The sequence below is a fragment of the Myotis nattereri genome (assembly GCF_964212035.1).
Source record: "Myotis nattereri genome assembly, chromosome: 3".
NCBI classification, from domain to species: Eukaryota; Metazoa; Chordata; class Mammalia; order Chiroptera; family Vespertilionidae; genus Myotis; species Myotis nattereri.
In genome coordinates, this window is record NC_138077.1 from 148,007,922 (window position 1) to 148,029,017 (window position 21,096).

Here is a 21,096-nt window from a genome sequence, read left to right on the forward strand (position 1 = left end):
TTCCCTTCATGCTACACACACGTTAACCTTTACAGAGCAAAAATGTATTTTGAATGGGAAAAACACTGAATTTACTTTTTCAATTTTATATTATTTATTTCCCTACCATAAGTAGTACCTGGGCAAATTTCAGAAGGAAAAAGATAAATATCAATACTGTCTTTTTAATAAAACTTCCTAGTAGTCTCTTTTTTTTCCTATGCATAACTTTACATCTTGCATATATATATAGGGTGGGGCAATATAGGTTACAGTTGTGAGTACATGAAACAATTTATTCTTGTATTATTACTATTCACAAATTATGGTATTATTTTCCATATGAACAACTGTAAACCTACTTTTGCCCCACCCTGTATTTTTCTATTGTGCCTGCATTTTCTGCATATTGTTTCAGGCTTTATAACCAAAGGCATAAGAGCCAAGAAGGGATGTGTCTAACCTTATATATGATTGCTCACACTCTATTGCTATTTAAATAATGTTTTGGAGCTATTATAAATAATTATTATTATAAAGATGCTGTTATGGGCATATTTTCAGGTTAGACTCTTCTACAATTTTTAGGTTATTTTCTTGGAGAGATAAAAAGTATAAAAAATTCAAGACATTTCTAAAAACTAATAAAGTGCTTCCCAGTAGTTATGTTATATAGTCACCAGAAAATTATGTCTTTTGACTGTATCCCAGTTAGTTATAATCAATATTTTTTCCTCCTAGCTAATAAAATGCTATGGTATTATTTAAATTTTCAGTTTATTTGCCCTAGAATTATTACATAGCTGTTGTTCTTTCACCATTATTATGTATTGGGCATCTTGTTTCCTTATTTTTTTAAAAATTCTGGTTCGGTGATATTTATCTAACTTAAACATTAATCATTTTTCATGTTTATAATATTTTCCAAGTCTGTTTGCTTTCCTTTTAAGTTTTCAATTTGTATCTAAACAAATCTGGTCATTATTCCCTTTGTAATTTATTGTAGAACTTTTAAGCCTAAAAAACAAAATTTTCTTGCATGGATTAAAATGTTCCATTTTAGTTCCCTGTTATTTTCCATTTTTTTAAGGCTTATTAATTAATCTGGATTCATCCTTACTGGTGTAAGAAGAGGATCTAAACTATTTTTCTTGTTATTGTTCAAGTAATTCCCCTTTCAGTTGCAGTTATCTTAAGAGGCCGGGTGCACAAAATTCATGAATTCGTGCGGGGGTGGGGGGGGGGGGGCTGTCCCTCAGCCCAGCCTCCTGCACACTCTCCAATCCGGGACCCCTCAGGGGATGTCCAACTGCCGGTTTAGGCTGGATCCGATCAAGTCTAAACCGGCAGTTGAACATCCCTCTCGCAATCCGTGACCGTTGCCACCTAACCACTTGCCTGCCTGCCTAATGGCCCCTACCACCTCTGACTGCCTGCCTGATCGCCCCCTAACTGCCCTCCCCTGCCGGCCTGATCGCTCCCTAACTGCTCCCACCTGCCATCTTGATCGCCCCAACCACCTCTGCCTCAGCCCCTGCCACCTTGGCTTTGTCCAGAAGGATGTCCGGAAGATGTCCGGTCTAATTAACGAATTACCCTTTTATTAGTATAGATTACATTCTTACATATAACACATCTGCTTACAAGCTAGTAATTCAGTTACACCGATTACCTTTTTCTAGTACAGCTTTCTGTTTCAGTATCTAGAAAAGCTAGTATCTACTCATTTACTATTATTTTTGTAAAATTTAGTTTTCCTATCCAAGAGTATCACTATGGCCTTGTCCAGGTGGCTCAGTTGGTTGGAGCATCATTCCATACACCAAAAGGTTATGGGTTCAATTCCCAGTCAGGGCATGTACAGGAGGCAGCCAATTGATGGTTCTTCCTCTTTCTCTCCCTCTCTCTGAATTTCTTCCTCTCTCTCTCTCTCTCTCTCTCTCTAAAATCAATAAACATATACTTGGGTAGGGGAAAAAGAAAAAAAAAAATATATATATATATATCACTATGTCTCCATATAGTAAAATCTCAAAGACTTTGTGGTTTTCCTCATATTATGACATATATTTCTTACTAAGAGTACTGTATTTCTGAACATTATGAAACAATTATCATTACTGAATAGGACTTTTCCCCTATATTTCTAAGTGGTAATTGTATATAAATATCAAATGCCAAAAACATTCCTATATATCTTTGATCAAAACTTTTCATTTGATGCTCAGGAATTGTTTGCATTCCAATTAATTGCCCTTTCTAGAAAATGGTTTTATAATGAGCCCAATTTTCTGACTACTAAGCACAAACCTGTATCCATCTCCATATTTCTCACTGTTTTTTTCCCTTCTGCGCCTTTGTTTCTCTCGCCGAGCCTCAATTCGCCGCTTTTCTTCTTCTTCTTCATTTTTTGGGTCAATTTTTGCTAGGATATCAGACAAAAATATTAAGACTATAGATTTCCATTCTCCCTTTCCAGTCCCAGTTTATAAAGTACAGACATACAAAGTTTACTTTGTGATAGCAGATTAAACTGAATTCACCAAAAAAAAAAATATATCAGAGTTCAAGATTACCCAGTATATATAATCATCATGAATTTTGTCATATTTACTTTTCATCTATGGGAGTCTTTGCTATATACTTTTCTTATATTTTTTTCCCTCTAAATCTGTTCATTTTTCCTTATTCTCATTTTAAGCAATAAAATCACTATCACCTAAAAACAGCAATTTTTAAGTGGTGTGCCACAAGAATTTTTAAAACATGCAATACCTGACTATTTAGTCAGAGGCACTGACTTCTTTTTCCTCTGTCAAATTTAAAACATGACAACAAACACAACAATAGCCATCTGGCGTGTATGAATCAAAATTATACCTATTTTTTGGTCAGATCAGGAAAACGTATAATATATATTCTGGTGTGTAACAAAATTTTATTAATTGGTTTATGGGTTGAATACCGCTGACCTCAAATCATCTTGAATACCACTTTAAGAAACACTGAAGTAAACTGACCCTGCATTAAAATGGAATTAAATGAAAACTAGAGAGCTGTGGACACAAAAACTCATATATATTATAGGTGCTTCCCCAAAATTTCTCAAAATGTGTGAACTCTATATAAAAGCAGTTTCTTCCTCTTTTTAAGAAAGCATTTTAATGCAAATATAATCCTATATAATAAAAGCCTAGGTGGCGTCACGCAGCGGCACCACAAGATGGCCCTCACAAAATGGCCAGCAGGGGAGGGCCGTTGTGGGCGATCAGGCTGGCAGGGGAGCAGTTAGGCATCAATCAGGCTGGCAGAGGAGCAGTTAGGGGCAATCAGGCTGGCAGGCAGAAGCGGTTAGGGGCAATCAGGCAGGCAAGCGGTTAGGAGCCAGCAGTCCCGGATTATGAGAGGGATGTCCCAGATTGGAGAGGGTGCAAGCCGGGCTGAGGGACACCACCACCACCACCACCACCACCACCACCACCACCACCACCACACACACACACACACACACACACACACACACACACACACACACACAACCCTCCTGTGCACGAATTGCGTGCATCTGACCTCTAGTAAAGTAATAAAATATCTGGTATAAAATTTACCATTTTAACCATTTCCAAGTGAAGAATCCAGTGACAGTAAGTACAGCACAATGTTATGCAACCATCATCACTGCTTAGTTTCAAATTTTTTATCACCCCAAATGGAAAGTCCGTAAGTGGTCACTCCTAACTTTCACTTTCCCCAACCCCCTTGGTAACTACTAATCCACTCTCTGTCTCCATAAATTTCTCTGTTCTGGATATTTCACATAAATAGAATCATATAATATGTGGCTTTTTTGTCTGGATTCTTTTATTTAGCATAGTGTTTTCAAGGTTCATTCGCGTATTGTACCATATATCTGTACCTACTTCCTTTTTAATAGCTGAATAACATTCCATTGTGTGGACAGATCACATTTTCTTTCATCCATTCATTTGTTAATTAACAATTGCATTGTTTCTACCTTTTGGCTACTATGAATAATGCTGCTATGAAAATTTATGTACAAGCTTTTGTTTGAATACTTCTCTTCAATTGTTTGAGGTATATACCCAGGAGTAGAATTGCTGGGTGACATGGTCAGTCTATATTTATTCATTCAAAGAACTATCAAAATGTTTCCCACAGCAGCTGCACCATTTTATAGTCCCAACAGTAATGTGTGAGGGTCCCAATTTTTCCACTCCTTGCCAACACTTTGTTTTTATTATGTCCATCAACTTCACATGGTGTGTAGTGGTATTTCACTGTGAGCAACTTCTTTCATATAGTACATTTAACTTTAGACTTAAAAAAACTAATCTGCCCTTAAAGTTTTCCTTTTAGATTGTTTGTAAAAATACCTAATATGAAATCATGAATACCCAGGGATTCATAAACTTGACAGTAAACAAATATTTAGGCAGCATTTGCTATGTATACAGTGGAATGTTTCAAAATTATATAAAATCAACACCTTAAAACTCAATATCTAGATTACTTTTCATCATTTTATAAGAGCTTAAATGTATATCCTTATTAATCAACCATTTCCATATTCCCATTGGATTTCCCTAAAACTCTCTACGGAAAATCTACAAGTATATAACCTCAAACTAGAAGTAATTGGGTTTCCCTTTCATATGCTAAAGCAATGATATATTAGTATATTGTATCTCCAGCAAAATGACTGAATATGGTTCCTTCTACTGCTTTTCAACAAATCATAGCCTATACTACAAGACCTCTTATTCCTGAATATTTTGCATACTTTTCAAAATGCCTACCTCATGCCTAACAATAAAAGGATGAACTGGGTACGGAATTTTGGCTTCATTCTTAGCTATACTACACTATTATCAAATATTGTTAAAAAGGGGGAGAGAGGAGCATCCTGGACAGTGTTGTTCAGAGTTAGAGTGTTGGCCCATGCACCAAAGGGTTGAAGGTTTGATCCCCAGTCAAGGGCGTGTACCTGGGTTGCAGGTTTGAGCCCAGCACTTGTCAGGGTTCATACAGGAGGGAACTGATTGGTATGTCTCATAACTCCCTCTCTCTCCCTCTTTCTCTTCTTCCCTTCCACTCTCTCTAAAAATCAATGGAAAATATATTCTCGGGTGAGGATTAACCACAACCCAAAAAAAAGTCATCATGTCCAGAAGATTAAAAGCAAATTAATTTTCTAGAAGTGTAGATTTTCCTGGTACTTATGACCATGAAACATTTCGTCCCTTTGTCCTCATAAAGAGCATTCTGCCGAAACCGGTTTGGCTCAGTGGATAGAGCGTCGGCCTGCGGACTCAAGGGTCCCAGGTTCAATTCCGGTCAAGGGCATGTACCTGGGTTGCGGGCACATCCCCAGTGGGAAATGTGCAGGAGGCAGCTGACCGATGTTTCTCATCGATGTTTCTAACTCTCTATCTCTCTCCCTTCCTCTCTGTAGAAAATCAATAAAATATATTTAAAAAAAAAAAGAGCATTCTATGTAATATAACATAACATTTCCTCAACAATACCTCAAACAATAAATACACTGTAACACCCAGCAGCTTGACTCAAAATCATGTGTGAGGCCATTTTAAAAATATAAATATTCTGACTCCACCCTAAACCAGAATTTAGGGAAGAGGGATAGATCAGGGCATGTGAACTTAAAAAAGTATCTTGTGCCCTGGCCAGTGTGGCTCCGTTGGTTAAGCGTTGCCCAGTGCACTGAAAGGGCACTGACTGGTTTGATTCCTGGTCAGAGCACATACCCAGGTTGTGGGTTCGATTCCCAGTTGGGGTGCATGTGGGATGCAACCAATCAATGTTTCTCTCTCACATTGATGTTTCTCTCTCTCCTCCTTTCCTCTCTCTCTAAAATCAATAAAAACATTTTTTAAAAGAAATAAAGTATAAAAATTTTAAAAATAAACAGTATCTTGATAATTTTGATGTTCATTACTAATAACTGCACTAGGGGTTTCACAAACCTAACCACTATAATTACAATGCAGCTTGTCTATATAAACATGAAAAATTATCTACAAGCACTGAATTAAAAAAGGTAAAAAGTATCCACAGCAATTGTATTTTCTTACTTACTAGGTGATTTGCTGAGGCTTATCTTCTCCACAGGTTTTGCTAGCTTGGGTTTCTTGATGAAGGTTCCACTGGGCTTATTAAATTGTTGCATCATTTTTCTCTTTATTCCTCTTGTAGCAGCAACTGTCACATTGGCGGATTTATTTTGATAGTCAACAACAATTCCAGGTCTATGAATGCTTCCAAAATCACTCATATGCTGCAAATTTGTGAAATCAAGAAATATTAGCATAATATCCAAAGATAAAGAATGAATTCATACAAAATTTACATGTTTTCTATCTAATAATTTTTACCTAAAAATTCCTAGAATGTAACTAAATTTACATGTCCACTCTTAATAAACACATTGGAAAACTTTGTAAATTATTACATGAACTCGAATCCAGTCAATTAGTATTTTTATTTCCAGTAGAACAAATATGTATATTAGCTATTTTTATTTTTACAATTCAAAATTAGTTGAGATCATAAACAACATATGTGCCTGTCAAAATATTACCACTTGTACAACTCTCTGACAACTCCTCTTCAGAGTTCCTAATTGATATTTTCCCATGAAAAGACCTTAAAAGAAATCTTTGTTTTACTAAAGCCTGGCTTAAAACTAAGAAACACAAAGAAGACCATATTTGAAGTTTGAAGTTGGAAGTAAAAAAGATCCAGAAATCACTTATGATTTCTCCCTGTTGAAAAAGGGAATGAGAAAGCGAGATGGAACATTAGTATGAAATAGGAGAGTTAAAGCATAACCATGCATCAACTTCCAAGACACACTTCAGATAAAGAATTACATCTGACGTTCCATTCACATTCTTACCTAGAGAAACATATTCTGACCCAGAAGCCTGAGAAGCAAAAGTTTACAGACGAAGAGTCATGCAACCAAGCGACTCTGTGTCCCTTCCTCTTTTAGTCATTAACAAAATCCACTACACCAAGAGGTCACATGTCCAAAGGAATTTGTTCTTCTAACCCTACTTTTATAAGATAAAGAATGAGGAGTAATCTGAAGAGAAGGATCCAATGGGAATTGTACAAGTGAAGATTAAAAAAGAAAACCTATTGGTTCATCTACTTCATTAACAGGAGGAAAGAAAGAAAAGTCCATTCAGACTAGAATGGTGAATACAAAGTACAGGAATACCTGTTTTTCTATTGTGAAAACAAAATTGATATTTGAAGTCTCATTAAGAAAAAAGTCATTTGCCTATAAAGTAATAATACAGCATGGAAAATGCTAGGTGTTTTCAAATTTTACCCCAACTATTTTCATTTAACCTACAATCATAAAGTATGGTGGAATAGCAACATATTGCTTACATTTATATATTATGCTTAGGATACCTATCTAACCTAGTGGACTGGAATAAATTAGTGTTTCCAGGCAATGTATACAGTCATATTAGAAAAAAATCTTGATTAGTTATCCATTAAAGGTGCAATGCATTTTACATAAGAGTTAACTGTTATAAATGCAAAATTTCTAAAAAAGTATGACACACTTACACTGATGTATCAAAAGCTAGTAAACAATCAAAATGTGTGCCCTACTACATTTTTTATCAGAAGTACTTCCCTCTGCAAAGAGAATATTAAGAGCCACTGACTCAAAAAATAAAAAAAAACACATTTCTTACATTATAGCAAAAATACAGTATTCTTTATATGACCAAACTAAATAATAACTCCATAATCTACATACACTTACTAGGTAAAATTTCATGTTAGTCAAGTTCCCTAAGAACATAGGCATAATCTTAAAATTAACACTGTATATCCTGAAATTAAACACTTGAAGACTACTATATCTGCTCATTTAAGCAAGGATTTACAAAATATTACTTCCTAAGAAGGAGCCATAAACATATACAGGTAGGAAATTATTTTTCAATATTAAAACTGATGACAGAGAAAGTATTATACCCAGCAATAGGACATACTTTAAGAGTGAATTAGCAAAAATTATACTGACCACAAATCATTCTACAACCTATTTTACATACCAACTTCTTCACCATGTAAACAAAGCTAAGCTACCCTCAACTACCACCAACTTTTGATCTCTTATGTTTAATGTGAAATATGGAGCTTTGAAGAAATAGAGTTTAGTAGCAAAGTATAAACATTTTATCATACATTGCACCTTTAACCTACTCAAAAAACTCCAAAAGGGTTGTTACCCTTTACAATAATCCAAGAACTGTCCCACTAGCAAAACTGCTGGTGTTTACAAGGAAAAATGCAACTCCTTTTAACCCCTTTTAGACCAAATCTAACATCCTCACCTTTTTAATAAAGGGAGATTTGGCAAAACTTTATGAACAATCATCTCACACTGTCACTTATTTTCTGAGGTGCTGGAGAAAGTTTTACAGACAACCTAAAAATTATGCTTATGACTCAGCTTTTGCTTCAGAATACACTGGGATGAACAGTGTTTATTCTAGTTGAAAACCACGGTCTTGAAAGGGTTTAAAAGAGTGACTAGTGAAAAGAATCTGAAAAGATTCTGTTGTACTTACTCCTCGGCCTCGGCCTCTGCCTGTTGATGGTCCTCCAAAAGCATCATAGTTTCTGCTTCCAAACGTACTTTCAGGATAAGCAGGCGTTCCTCTCCCCCGAGAGCCTACAGGTGCAGGCTTCATATGGGGTGAAGAAAAACTGCTGTAGGAAGAGTAATTCTCTCTTCCTCTGTCCTCCATAAACCCAGGCCTCAATTTTGAACGGGAGTAAGGTGCTTCCCAGCTAGACCCGCCCTGGTTTCTACCTCCGAAAGAGTCAAGGCTATTCCGGTAGGAGCTCTCAAATCGACCACCATAACTACCTCCGAAGCGGCTTTGTTCGGGTTCATTAAAACCATAGCCAGATCTGTATAGATCTCGCCCACCCAGAGAAGACCTGGAGTCGTAAGACTCATAAGGTCCAAACCTGGAAAAATTGCACAGTGAGGGAAAAAACAAAAGTAAGCTTACTAATGTTAGACAATTCAAAAGACAAATTATCAGATGACATTTATCAACTAAAATTCATTTATACCATACTGGTTTGCACAGTTCTACTTTTGTTCACGCTTGATTAGGGCTGGGCAATTCAACATGAGACCAGATAGAAAGCTACCTGAGTCAGTTTTTAAATATGAATTGAGTTAAGTAAAGTTTAGCTTAAAAATCTGCTTTTTAGCAGCTTTTCTATTTTATTAAAAATAAAAGATTTATCTGTAATTATTTTAGCCCAGCCCTAGTCTTAGAAAAAGTCATTTGCTAAATTTCACAAACTACTCAAACTTTCTTTAAATCCATCCTCATTATTGGAAAAAAAAAAAACAAAATATTTACAGCATTTTGGCTTTCAATAGGGACACAAATTGAAGACTACACAGATGCAGGCTATTATGACACAGAAGAGATCCTTTTGCACCCTCAATAATCTATATCACAAAACTGCTTCATTATATTTATAGTAGTTCAAATTTGGAGAAAAATCTCTGGTTATAAAATTTGACAATCTGCCAAACTTTGGCTAAGGTCAATAATCAATCCTCAGTCACTTTTCACTTATAGACTAGTAAATCTAACAAATCTAGAAGGATAAGCACATAAAATAGGACATAAAAGTAAATGACCACCAGCATATACCCTCTGCATATAAATTTTCAAGGCAGATGAGAAAGAATATACTTTATAACATCATCAATTATTTGAAAAATTATTTCCTGGTAGGAAATTATCACATGAAACTATGCTAAAAAAAGGAGCACACAATCTCAAGGTTTTAATAGAATCAACAGAAGAAATCAATCATCTTACTTCTCACAAATCCAAAGTATGCTTGACACTTTACAACACAATTTTATAAAGGCCCACAATTACAAGAGATAAACAATAACATCTACATAATTTATACGCATTACATTTACAATGTAACAAGGCAATAATTGATATATTAAAACATTTAAATGTTACATTACTGTATTTACAGATAACTAAATAAATAGAAGGTACTATTTACTTCTAAATCCTAGTAACCATATAAAAAGTATTCCCCTTTCCAACTACATTTTTCAAAGCATCTATCTTATAAGCAAAATTGTCATAACTGTTCATTTTCTTGAACATAACTGTTCCTCTACTATCAACCATAGTGGCACACTTGAAACAGAAAGAAGAAAGTAAGCAAGATTCTGTCCATCCTTAAGGAATCTGGACCCTTCAATTTATGAAGAAGGACGATAGTTTTAAATGTTCTCTAACTAGTTTTACTATTTGGTAGGAATCTTTGTGTCTCAAAAAGTAAACTCCCTTTGTCTTAAATAAGATCAACTTTAAAGCCTATCGTAGCTCAACTAGGTTTATGCTTTCCACAGTATCAACAGCAAAATATAAATACATTCTGAACTCTAGTGCATTAAAATAAGCAAAAGGTATAGTATTCGTGGCTTTAATATAATGCTACTAGCCTAGAGCACAAGTGGTTTTTGGTTTCAGTAGTACCTGCCAATAAGTACCCTAGATATGATATAAAGAACTTTTTACTATTATAATATACTCTTCCAACTTACTTTAGAGTTAAATTTAGAGTTAAAAGAATAGCTATCTTAAATATTTCTTAGAAATTGAACATGGCTAGGCTAGTTCAGTTAAACCCATTCTAGTCAAAGACTGTTTTGCTGCTTTTAACAGCACCCCACATTAGGAAAGATTTTTTTTAAATCATTAAGAAAAAGCTTCCTATATAATATTTCAAGTAACATTTTACACCATTTATTCAGGACATTCTGATTAAGAATTAAAAGAAATATTCACTGCTAAAAACAGAAAAATCTTTAATGATTTATGTACTGAAATGGTAATAGTTATCTGAGGTTCTTAAAAAAATGTCTGCCCGTAATTTTGAGATAATTTTTATAACCATCAGTTAACACCTTTAAACATTTAAGGTGATTATTCAGTATCAAATAGTGAAGTTCAAGTATCATAACGTGCCTAAGGAATTCTTAAATTAAAATATCCAGAATCTTATAATCTTCTAATTATTTGGCTAAGTGATTAAGCAATTTACCTGCTACCCCCACCACCACCACTGTGATTGTCCATGCCATATGACTGGTTTAGGTAGGAGTCCATGGATCTTTGACCCCCATAGGATCCATGGCCATAGTCACGATCCATCCCTATAAAGGGTTTAAAAAGAAAAAAATTAAATGATGCTCACCTTTACTGGCACCCAAAAGAAGAATTTTTAGATAAATATCCTTGAATGCCAGACCTCCATAAGATCCAGGGCCATAATCTCGATCCATTCCTAAAAGAATCAATAACAAAAGGTTGGTAAAATATACCATTCTATTCAGGAATCTTTGCATAAGACACAAGATATTCATATTAATCATCTGAGAAAATAGTTCATCAATAACATTTAAGCCAGTCACACTAGACAATGAAAAAAAACACAGAGATGACAATTTACTGAAAATTCAGATTTCCTATAGAAACCTAATGTTTCAAAGAAAAACCGCAACTAAAAACTTCTATATTAGAATTACTTTCAATTTAACCAATATTTATTTGACTAGAGTACTCTTATAAGGCCTGGTATTAGATACTACAGAGTATATAATTAATAATTAAAAATTACAAGAAAAATCAGCATTTAATGTCGAAAGAGAAAATTTTTGTTGTAAATATATTGTTCTTCATCAATCTGTTCTCTAAATGTCTAAAAAACCCAGAAGCAACCATATTTTCAATTAGCCGAATTTCAATTACTTCATATGGTAACTGAACTAGCTATTTTTAAAAAGTAAAAATCAGTGGGGCCAATTTGTGGTACTGGCCCTGTAAATAATGATTCAAGGAATATTTAATTCCTCAAATACTTTGAATAAGGGAATTAATGTGAATTCTAGTAATGCACACACTAAAAAAATGTCTAATACATACAGTAAGAGCACTAAATATATCTTATTACACTGCAATTCTACCTCTATTTCAATCTCTGACATAAAAAATAAATACAACAGATAATAAAATGAATTTATTATTATAAAAATGAAAAAATTTAAAAACCATTTAGAATGTTTCCTATAAATTTTATGCACTAATAAATGCAATAGTATACACAAATTTTATGCAAAAATACAAAGCAAATATCTTAATTTATATTTTTTAAACATTAAATACATTTTAATTACAATCATTTAAATATTTCCGTTCCTAACAACAATAATAACGATGACAGCAAAACTTTACAAAAATAGTACTTGAAATCTTGCAACTTTAAATCTGGAAGTGAACTAAATGATCAAATTCCATCTTCTTGTTTTATAGATTAGAAACTGAAGTCCCAAGACATGAAATAATTTCCCCAAGTCCCATAAGTATCTACCCCTCTAGCTTCGTGCTGCTGCTTCTACCTGAAACACTCCCTTTACTACCCCAAGTATCTGTTTGTTGAAATCTTTTAAAGTCCACTTCAAATACCAATCCTATTGATATAGCCTCAGCTGATTATCATCTTTCTTCTGAATATCTACAAGTCTGTAGCTCTTATCTGATGCTCATTATACTCTACCTTATATTCTATTTGTGACCTCATCTTAAATGTACACTAGTCTTGTACAGGGTCTGACTTTTAGTAATTTTTTATATACTCTTGAGCAATAGTTCTCAAGAAATAGTGTGTTGACCACTGGAGGTTGCCAAGACCCTTTCAGAGGTCCACAAGGTTAAACTATTTTCATAAATAATACTAAGACATTATCTGCCTTCTGAGCAGGGTTGACATTTGCACTAAAGAATGCAAAAGCAGTGATGGGTAAAACTGCTGGTCTCGTAGCACATAAATCAAGGCAGTGGCACCGAACTGTATTAAGAATTGCTGTATTCTTCAATACTACACACTTATAGTACAAACAATAAAATAAAAATGCCACCTACACTTAAGAATGTCCCTGATGAAGCACTAGAATGATTAGTTTTATTAAATCACTAGAGGCCCAGTGCACGAAATTCGTGGACTGGAGGACGGGTATCCCTCAGCCCAGCCTGCACCCTCTCCAATATGTCATCCCTCTCATAATCCGGGACTGCTGGCTCCCAACCGTTTGCCTACCTGCCTGCCTGATCGCCCCCTAACCACTCCCCTGCCAGTTTGATCACCCCCTAACCACTCCCTACCGGCCTGATCGCCCCAACTGCCTTCTCCTGCCGGCCCAGTCGCCCCCAACTGCCCTCCCCTGCCAGCCTGGTTGCCCCTCACTGCCCTCCCCTGCTGACCCGGTCACCCCTAACTGCCCTCCCCTACAGGCCTGGTCCCCCCCAACTGCCCTCCCCTGCAGGCATGCCTGGTCCCCCCCCAACTGCCCTCCCCTGCAGGCCTGGTCGTCCCCCCCAACTGCCCTCCCCTGCAGGCCTGGTCACCCCTAACTACCCTCCCCTGCCAGCCGTCTTGTGACCACATGGGGGTGGCCATCTTGTGTTAAGGGTATGACAGTCAATTTGCATATTACCTCTTTATTATATAGGATTATAGAGGATGATAGTCTGTGTAGTAAAATGGGAAGTGTGCATAGCACCTAAAGCAGTTTTGCTACATATCAAAGTCCCACAGTTCTCTCCAGGAAAAGCCATTCTGTGAATGTTTTGTGAGCTGAATTAACCACATTTTACAAGGAATATTATTTAAGGAATACCTTTCTTATTAGAGAGAAAGACTGACATTCAAAAACTGGCTTTCGGTGAGGTCATTTGGCAGGAATTTTCTCAAAAATGAACAAAATAAAACTGTCACTTCAAGGAAAGTAAGTGAAAATATTTGTTGCCAATGATAAAATTCGAGCAAAAATTAAAATTTTATAAAACTTTACCTACCACCTTGAGTTTGACAGCTTCTCAATATTTAAAGGTTTTTCTGATAAAAACTGGTAGCAGTATTAATGACTTTTTTATATTGTACAATAAAATCTGTCAATATATATTCGGAAAATCTGAATAACTTAGTAAACCAATATTTTCCCAATCTAATCCCTGATATTACAGGATCATACATAGTAAAAAAATCCAGCAAGAGTGCAAGACATACCAATAAATTTCAATGTAATAGAGTACAAAAAGTTAATCAATGTACAAAATGTATTGACGTATTTTACATTTTTATACCACAATTTCAAGTTGGGTGTGCAATATAATTCAAACTATCCACATTGCAAGTACTCAATAGTCAGTCACACATGGCCATATTAGACAACATAGTTCTAGACTAATAAAATAGTCAATTGCTTATCTTTAGAGTTGGTGAGCATACAATGATTTTATGCTCATACATCATATACACAAGATAATTTTGAGATTAAGTTTTCAAAATAAAATGCTCTTCTCTAAGGCTTCATCTTATATAATAAAACCCTAATATGTAAATAAATCAAACAGCGGAACAATAGGTCGCTATGATGCACACTGACCACCAGGGGGCAGACGCTAAATGCAGAAGCTGCCCCCTGGTGGTCAGTGTGCTCCCACAGCCAACCTCCTGCAGCTGGCCAACCTCCCATGGTCCCTCCCCCTGGCTGGCCAACCCCCCGTAGTCCCTACCCCTGGCCAGCCACCCAGACCGGCCCTGATGAGGGGGGCAGGCAGCCAGCCAACCTCCGTGGTCCCCCCCAAACTGGCCAACCTCTCACGGTCCCTCCCCCCGATTGGCCCAATGGGGGGGGGGGGTGGAGGGAGCTGGACAGCCAACCTCTCGCAGCCTCCCTGCCCCCCGAATAGGCTCCGATCACTGGCCAGGCCAAGGGCCCCCACCCATGCACGAATTCGTGCACCAGCCCTCTAGTATTAAAAATAACCTTAGAGTTAGGTTCAGTCAGGTACACAAAACAAAAATCTTTATTTTACTATTTGTGCTAGTTTCTATTTGGAGTTAGCAGAGGGTGCCTTTAGTTTTTTGACTTTGTGTTTTTATCTCATAAGGATAAGAAGTCATAACTTACTAATATTTATTGAACACTCACCTTGTGCCAGGTACTGTAGAGTACCCAAAACTTAACAGAACTACTTTTATATAGCAATGACCTTGCTTTATTGTTCATAGTACTGTTACTATTCAGTTAATTAAAATGAAAAAGAGACAATATCTTTCTATTATATATAATTAGTGTGATTATAGAGATAGTCCCTGCATTATTTTTCTCTCTAGCAACTGCCATCTTATATATATTACTTCTTTACCATGTTTACTGTCCATTTCATCTTACTAGACTGTAAACCCCACAAGGGCAGGAGTATTTGTCCATTTTTTTCACTACTAGTATATTGTCAGCTCCTTGAACAGTAACTGATACACAGCAGTTACTCCAAAAACACTGAATGAAATCAAACTGTATCTTTGAAATTGATGTCTTCATTTACAAAATATAGGTAACCCAGACCTCAAAGTAATCTTTAATCAGTTACATTCCAAAATCATTCAGAGTACTTTTTTCATAACATACACAGCCAGGGACCACTTGCCCTATAGTGAAGATTCAAGAGGACTAAGGTATGACCTGAACAGATATACCTGGAAAGAGCTTCCCAGGGGAGTCTAACCATCACCCTCAAATAAGAACCGCTGTTGGAGCTAAAATTTAAAAAATAAAAGTACTAACATCAGTGATAGAAATTTCTAAAGCTCTTTTTATAACACTGTATATCAAGAAAATAAAATGTCTGGCCCTGCATTTCAAAATCCTGTATTTAGACATTAAATCCAACTCTCTAATAATCTTACTAGAAATCATGGCCTTCTATCCTTCCAAATCACTTTCTTCAGTAAAAACACTAGTCCTACGCCAGTTTAAAATCCCGGATTCATTTTTTATTCATGCCTCTCAATTTTCTACACATTACTAGTCAGCCTGCAAGCTCTGCTAATTTTCTCTAGAAATGTCTTAATTTTTTTTCTTAATATTTTTTAAATTACTATTTTTACTTCCCAAGTTCAAGATCGTAAAATTCTTATACCTAAATTTATGAAATGGTTTTCTAGATAATTTTCCAATTTTCAGTCTAACCTACATATGGATGCAAATTAAACAATTATAAGTAATAATAATACAAGAATGAACTTTTGTATACTCACAACTATAAACCTTCTTTTGCCAATCCTGTACATTGAATACTTCCTATATATTAAGCCTTCTAAGGCCACATCAAACCAAAAGTTTCTCTAAATTCTTAGAGATGATAAATTAAAATTAACTGGACTGTAATTATCCCCATAAAATGGAATCATTTATTTAGTAGTACATTTGCTTCAGTTTTATTTGTGAATCTATTATATTTTGTACAACAATTGAATTTAGCATTTCTCTGCAATCAGAATTTTAATTCCACTACCTGGGGTCCTTCATGCAATGCTTTTTAAAATATATTTGATTTGTGGCCTGGCCGGTGTGGCTCAGTTGGCTGAGCATCATCCTGTGCACCGAAAGGTTGCCGGTTCAATTCAAGGTCAGGGCACATGCCTGAGTTACAGGCTCAATCCCCAGTCAGGGTGTGTGCAGGAAGCAACTAATGGATGTTTCTCTCTCACATTGATGTTGCTCTCTCTCACTCTCCCTTCCTCTCTCTCTAAAATCAATAAAAAACATATTTTTTAATCTCTTTAACTTGTTCCATGTTCTTTTTTGTGTGGTATCATCCTGCTTAATAACTACCAAAATGACATCCAATTGTATTCTGCATACCTCCCTAGATTTTACCTAACTATGTAGTCACAACACCATCATGCTTATGTTAATAAGTTATCAGGCTTCTTCATGTGCCCCTCTAAACAGCTCCTTAAACACTAACATATTTGAATATATTAAAGAAAACGACCTCAAAAAACAAGGTCAAACAGAAGCAATACAGAACCAGGCCAATAATCCACGTAATCTAGACTACTCAATAGCAAAGCCTCTAATTCAACAAAAATATCTCAGCCAGTTTCTTGTAACTTATCACTCAAAATGCAGTCAGAGCCTTTTGAAATAAATTAAAGCAATCATTATTCAAAAAAAAGTTAAGCTAATATGAATAGCCCTAACTTTTCCTGATCCCAAATTCCCTAATTTAAATACTAACTATAGTAGGACAACATTAATCCTAAGAAGTGATATATCAAGAGGCAAAAAAAACACCAATTAAAACAAGGTAGAACTGGCTTTTTACATTAGTACTTTATGTGCATGAAGAGAGAAACTGAAATGTATCCCCTAACATATTTAACAGCAAATGAAAATGGATACTCACCATTAAAACCCTGATAAGTATTCCTGCAAGCAGAGTGTGTGTAATCTATGAAGACATATCAACAGAAAGAAATTAGTGCAATATTAGCAAAAAATCTTACATTATAAACCCATCTATTTAAAAGAAACACTTTTTTTAAATGTCATTAACTTAATTATCTGCAAAAATGGGGTATAATTATTAATATTTCATATGGGAAAACATATTATCTCTTTCTCTGCATTATCTCACCAAATAGCAGGTTTATCATCCAAAGTATGGTAATGTAAAAATTAGTTTATAACACCTAATATATAAAAACAGCCAAAAGATAGGATCCAGTACTGATTTATGCAGAGTAACAAAAGGGCAGGCAGATAAATTATGTATCAAATAATGCAAACACAAGGACATATGAGAACTGATTCTATGAAGTGTATAATTTTTCAAATATTTCTTTTATCACTTAATTTGCTCTCTAAAGATTTCGGAATCTTATTTGAAAAACGCGCACGTGAGCACACTATTATCTATCCAGGATGTGACATAACCCAAAATCATATTGGTAATTTCCCTGTCAAAACTAATTTAGCAACTGCTAAATCTTTTAGTTAATTTTACTAATAAATACTGAAATGGTCATGTGGGTGCAACAGAAACCAGGTACACTACACGGGATTGGATTCAGTTAAATTGTCAGTCAAATACCATCCCCTAAATATAGTGATGGTGTGACGCGGGGGCATGAGAGAGGGAGTGTTCTCACTGACACTATTTAGAACTGTAGGTACACGGTAATCATGAAGAGCAAATACACTGTTTTATTCCTGTTTTTCAATTCTCTACAGAAAATGAATTCCCTGACGCGGGGAGGGGACCACTCTCATTGTTCCCCAACCCTCCACCTTAGTAGCTTCTGCTGCACCTGGGTGTTGGCAGTCACCCAACTCGGACATGAAAACATCATACATTTTTCAATTTAATTCCCAACTCTGGCACTTCAACTACTCATTGTTTAAAAGTTATCTCTATCAAAATGAGTCAGAGTCCAGCTCAAACAAAAACACCAGTGTGTTCATAGGTGACCTTTCTACTACAAAGTAACTTACAAGTGTCCACAAAGGGGTGATACCCGTCCTCTTTCATATCAATTTGGCAGAACACTTTGTGGCATGATATCAAAGATCAAAAGATCATTTATGAAGACTCAAATGCTGAGATCACACCACATTCAATATTAACGATACTTTTTTTTTGGCTTGGGTTGCAGTGGTTCTCAACCTTCCTCATGCCGCGACCCTTTAATTAATACAGTTCCTCATGCTGTGGTGACCCCCAATTTCATTGTTACAAATTGAACATAATTAAAGCATAGTGATTAATCACAAAAACAATATGTAATTATATATGTGTTTTCCGATGGTCTTAGGCGACCCCTGTGAAAGGGTCGTTCGACCCCCAAAGGGGTCGCGACCCACAGGTTGAGAACCGCTGGGTGAGAGGCTTACAAACTAGTTGCTAGCGAGCTGGTTTTCTTGAGAAATAAACGCCCGGTTCCTCGGGAGGAAACCCAGCTGAAGCACTCGGGCCCCCTCTTACGACTCCCTCGTGCCGTCACTACACATTCATTTTGTCTTGGCACCATTTCCTATCCGAGTTGGGCAAGATTCGACGGGGCGAAGACCCCCTCACGTTATTCTGGGAGGGTGTGACCGTGGCGTCGGGAGCGGAGGGAGGGACGGCGGGAAGGGGCTGCCAGGATTCGGTCATGGAAGCCCGAAGCGCAACCCCGGCGGCAGCGGCCGGGTCCGGGTCTGAAGGGCACGGAGCGCTGCGCCGGAATCCCAACTTCCGCGCCCTCCGCACGCAGCCCGGGGAGACGCGCTTCGGCGCGGAGCGGCTTCCAAGGCGGGACGAACCACCAGGTAGTGCTCGCGGGGAGCCACCGGCCCCGCTTCCTGCCCGTGCCGGGAAGATGTCTACCTATACGTGCCGCCTGGAGACGCCCTTAAACTCGTCTCGAACTAAGACAGCCAGGGCTCTCGCTGCGAACAAGCCTCTGAAAACTGTACCTGGGGCTGAGCATTTACTAAATGGGTCGCTGCCCTGCGGGCGAACACGAGCCGAGGCGGGGCGGCCCCGCTCGCCCGCTCGCCCGCGACCGGGAAGTTGGAGGCGTCGGGGCAGTTTCCACGCAGCGGGGCCGTGCTGGGGCCGGAGGCCGTGGCGCTCCGGGCGCGTCCGTCCCCGCCCAGGCCCGCGCGGAACTCCCAGGTCCCCGGGGACAACGGGCGCGGGGGGTGGGGGAGCGGGGGGACTCGGGGCGCGCGGGTCCCCCAGGAGCCACCCCCGGGCACGGGGCCCGCGGCGGGCGGCGGGCGGGCGGCCTTGGGCCCGCAGAACAAAGCCCACACGGCCATCTTGAGACGGTAAACAGACCCCCAGCGCAGGCCACCCCGCCTCCCGCCGACCGCGGCCACCAGCCAGAGGCGGGCGCTCACCGTCCTCGAAGTCCATGGCGGAGACTCCGGGCCGAGCGGCTCGGCGGCGCGGGGCTGAGATGGGCCGGCAACGAGCGTCGGGGACCCGCGTTTCCACACGAGCTGTTCGCGCGACCGAGAGCGACGCTACCGGCCCGGGAGCCGCAGGCCACAGCGAGGTTGGGGGTGGGGCCAGCCGGCGCTGCCAGTCGCCCTAGTGCGGCCTACGATTGGTTGGCGCGGACTAGTGGGCGGGACCTCGAGTGGGGGCGGGAAGCAGGTCCGCTGTCAAGCTCCCAGGTGCTGACCCTCTTGGAGCCGCGAGGGGGAGGGTAGGTTAAATAAAAAACAAAAAAAACCGGGAGCGCTGAAGCCTGGTGGGGGTCGCGGGAAAGCGGGCTAGGTGTTCTGGAAGGTAGGGCTGCGGACCGCCATGTTTGATCCTGGCAAAAAAGAAAGGATCTGCTTGGAATACCTTCCTCCTGCCCGAACTAATAAACCACGTGCCGACCTTTGGCTTTTTATTGGCTGGTCAGGAAATGTTGAAGTACTTGGAGTTTCTGCCCTGAAGACACATAAGTCCGAGACTTTTTTTTTTTTTTTTTTTTTAGAGAACTCTGTATGCAGAGAACAGGTTGCTAAATAGGGAACAATTATGGAAATGATTGAAGACGGGCTGTGCCCTGACCGGTTTGGCTCGGTGGGTAGAGCGTGGGCCTGCGGACTGGGGGGTCCCAAGTTCGGTTCTGGCCAGGGACATGTACCTTGGTTGCAGGCACATCCCCAGTGGGAGGTGTGCAGGAGGCAGCTGATTGATGTTCCTCTCTCATTGATGTTTCTGAATCTCTGTCCCTCTCCCTTCCGCTCTGTGAAAAATCAATAAAATATATTTTTTTAAAAAAAGACGGTCTGTTATCAAGTTCTGAGTTTTAAGGTGCAAAATAAAAGTGTACAAGTTCACAGACAGGGAAGATTTGTGGCAGTGGTGTCCAGAACTTAAAGGATAACCACGTGCAAACACACTCAAATATTGGCATGGCATCACTGCCACTTTGCAAATAGTGTTAGAAGCAGTGGGCAGTTTTTCACCCATAGGACAATATGGAAAAACTCAGCTGTTTGATCATTCACACCATGAGCAGCTTGAGCTCCAGGTTAAAATTTTATTTTTATTTTTTGCATAGAGCAAATGGTGTCAACATTGAATTGATCACAGGATAGGAAACGATGAATCAAACCATTTGCTCATCATCCGTGTCCAACCAGTC

At 38.2% G+C, this 21,096-nt stretch overlaps 1 protein-coding gene across 5 annotated transcripts in view; it reads right to left on the reverse strand.

Annotated features, from left to right (window-relative positions):
- Window positions 1–20,272, reverse strand: part of ZNF326 (zinc finger protein 326) — a 43,286-nt gene extending 23,014 nt beyond the window's left edge. The window contains exons 1-7 of one of the 5 annotated variants that reach the window (XM_081087100.1): window positions 19,850–20,272; window positions 17,370–17,414; window positions 11,365–11,400; window positions 11,158–11,269; window positions 8,622–9,027; window positions 6,097–6,295; window positions 2,290–2,404 (exon numbers count right to left, since the gene is read on the reverse strand). In XM_081087100.1, the coding sequence (XP_080943226.1) occupies window positions 2,290–2,404; window positions 6,097–6,295; window positions 8,622–9,027; window positions 11,158–11,269; window positions 11,365–11,400; window positions 17,370–17,414; window positions 19,850–19,865 (929 nt within the window). In that variant the 5' untranslated portion in view covers window positions 19,866–20,272. Of the gene's footprint in view, window positions 1–2,289; window positions 2,405–6,096; window positions 6,296–8,621; window positions 9,028–11,157; window positions 11,270–11,310; window positions 11,401–17,369; window positions 17,415–19,849 lie in introns of all 5 variants that reach the window. The other 4 variants (XM_081087101.1, XM_081087102.1, XM_081087103.1 and 1 more) reach the window with 4 other exon arrangements.
- Window positions 20,273–21,096: the final 824 nt, after the last annotated feature.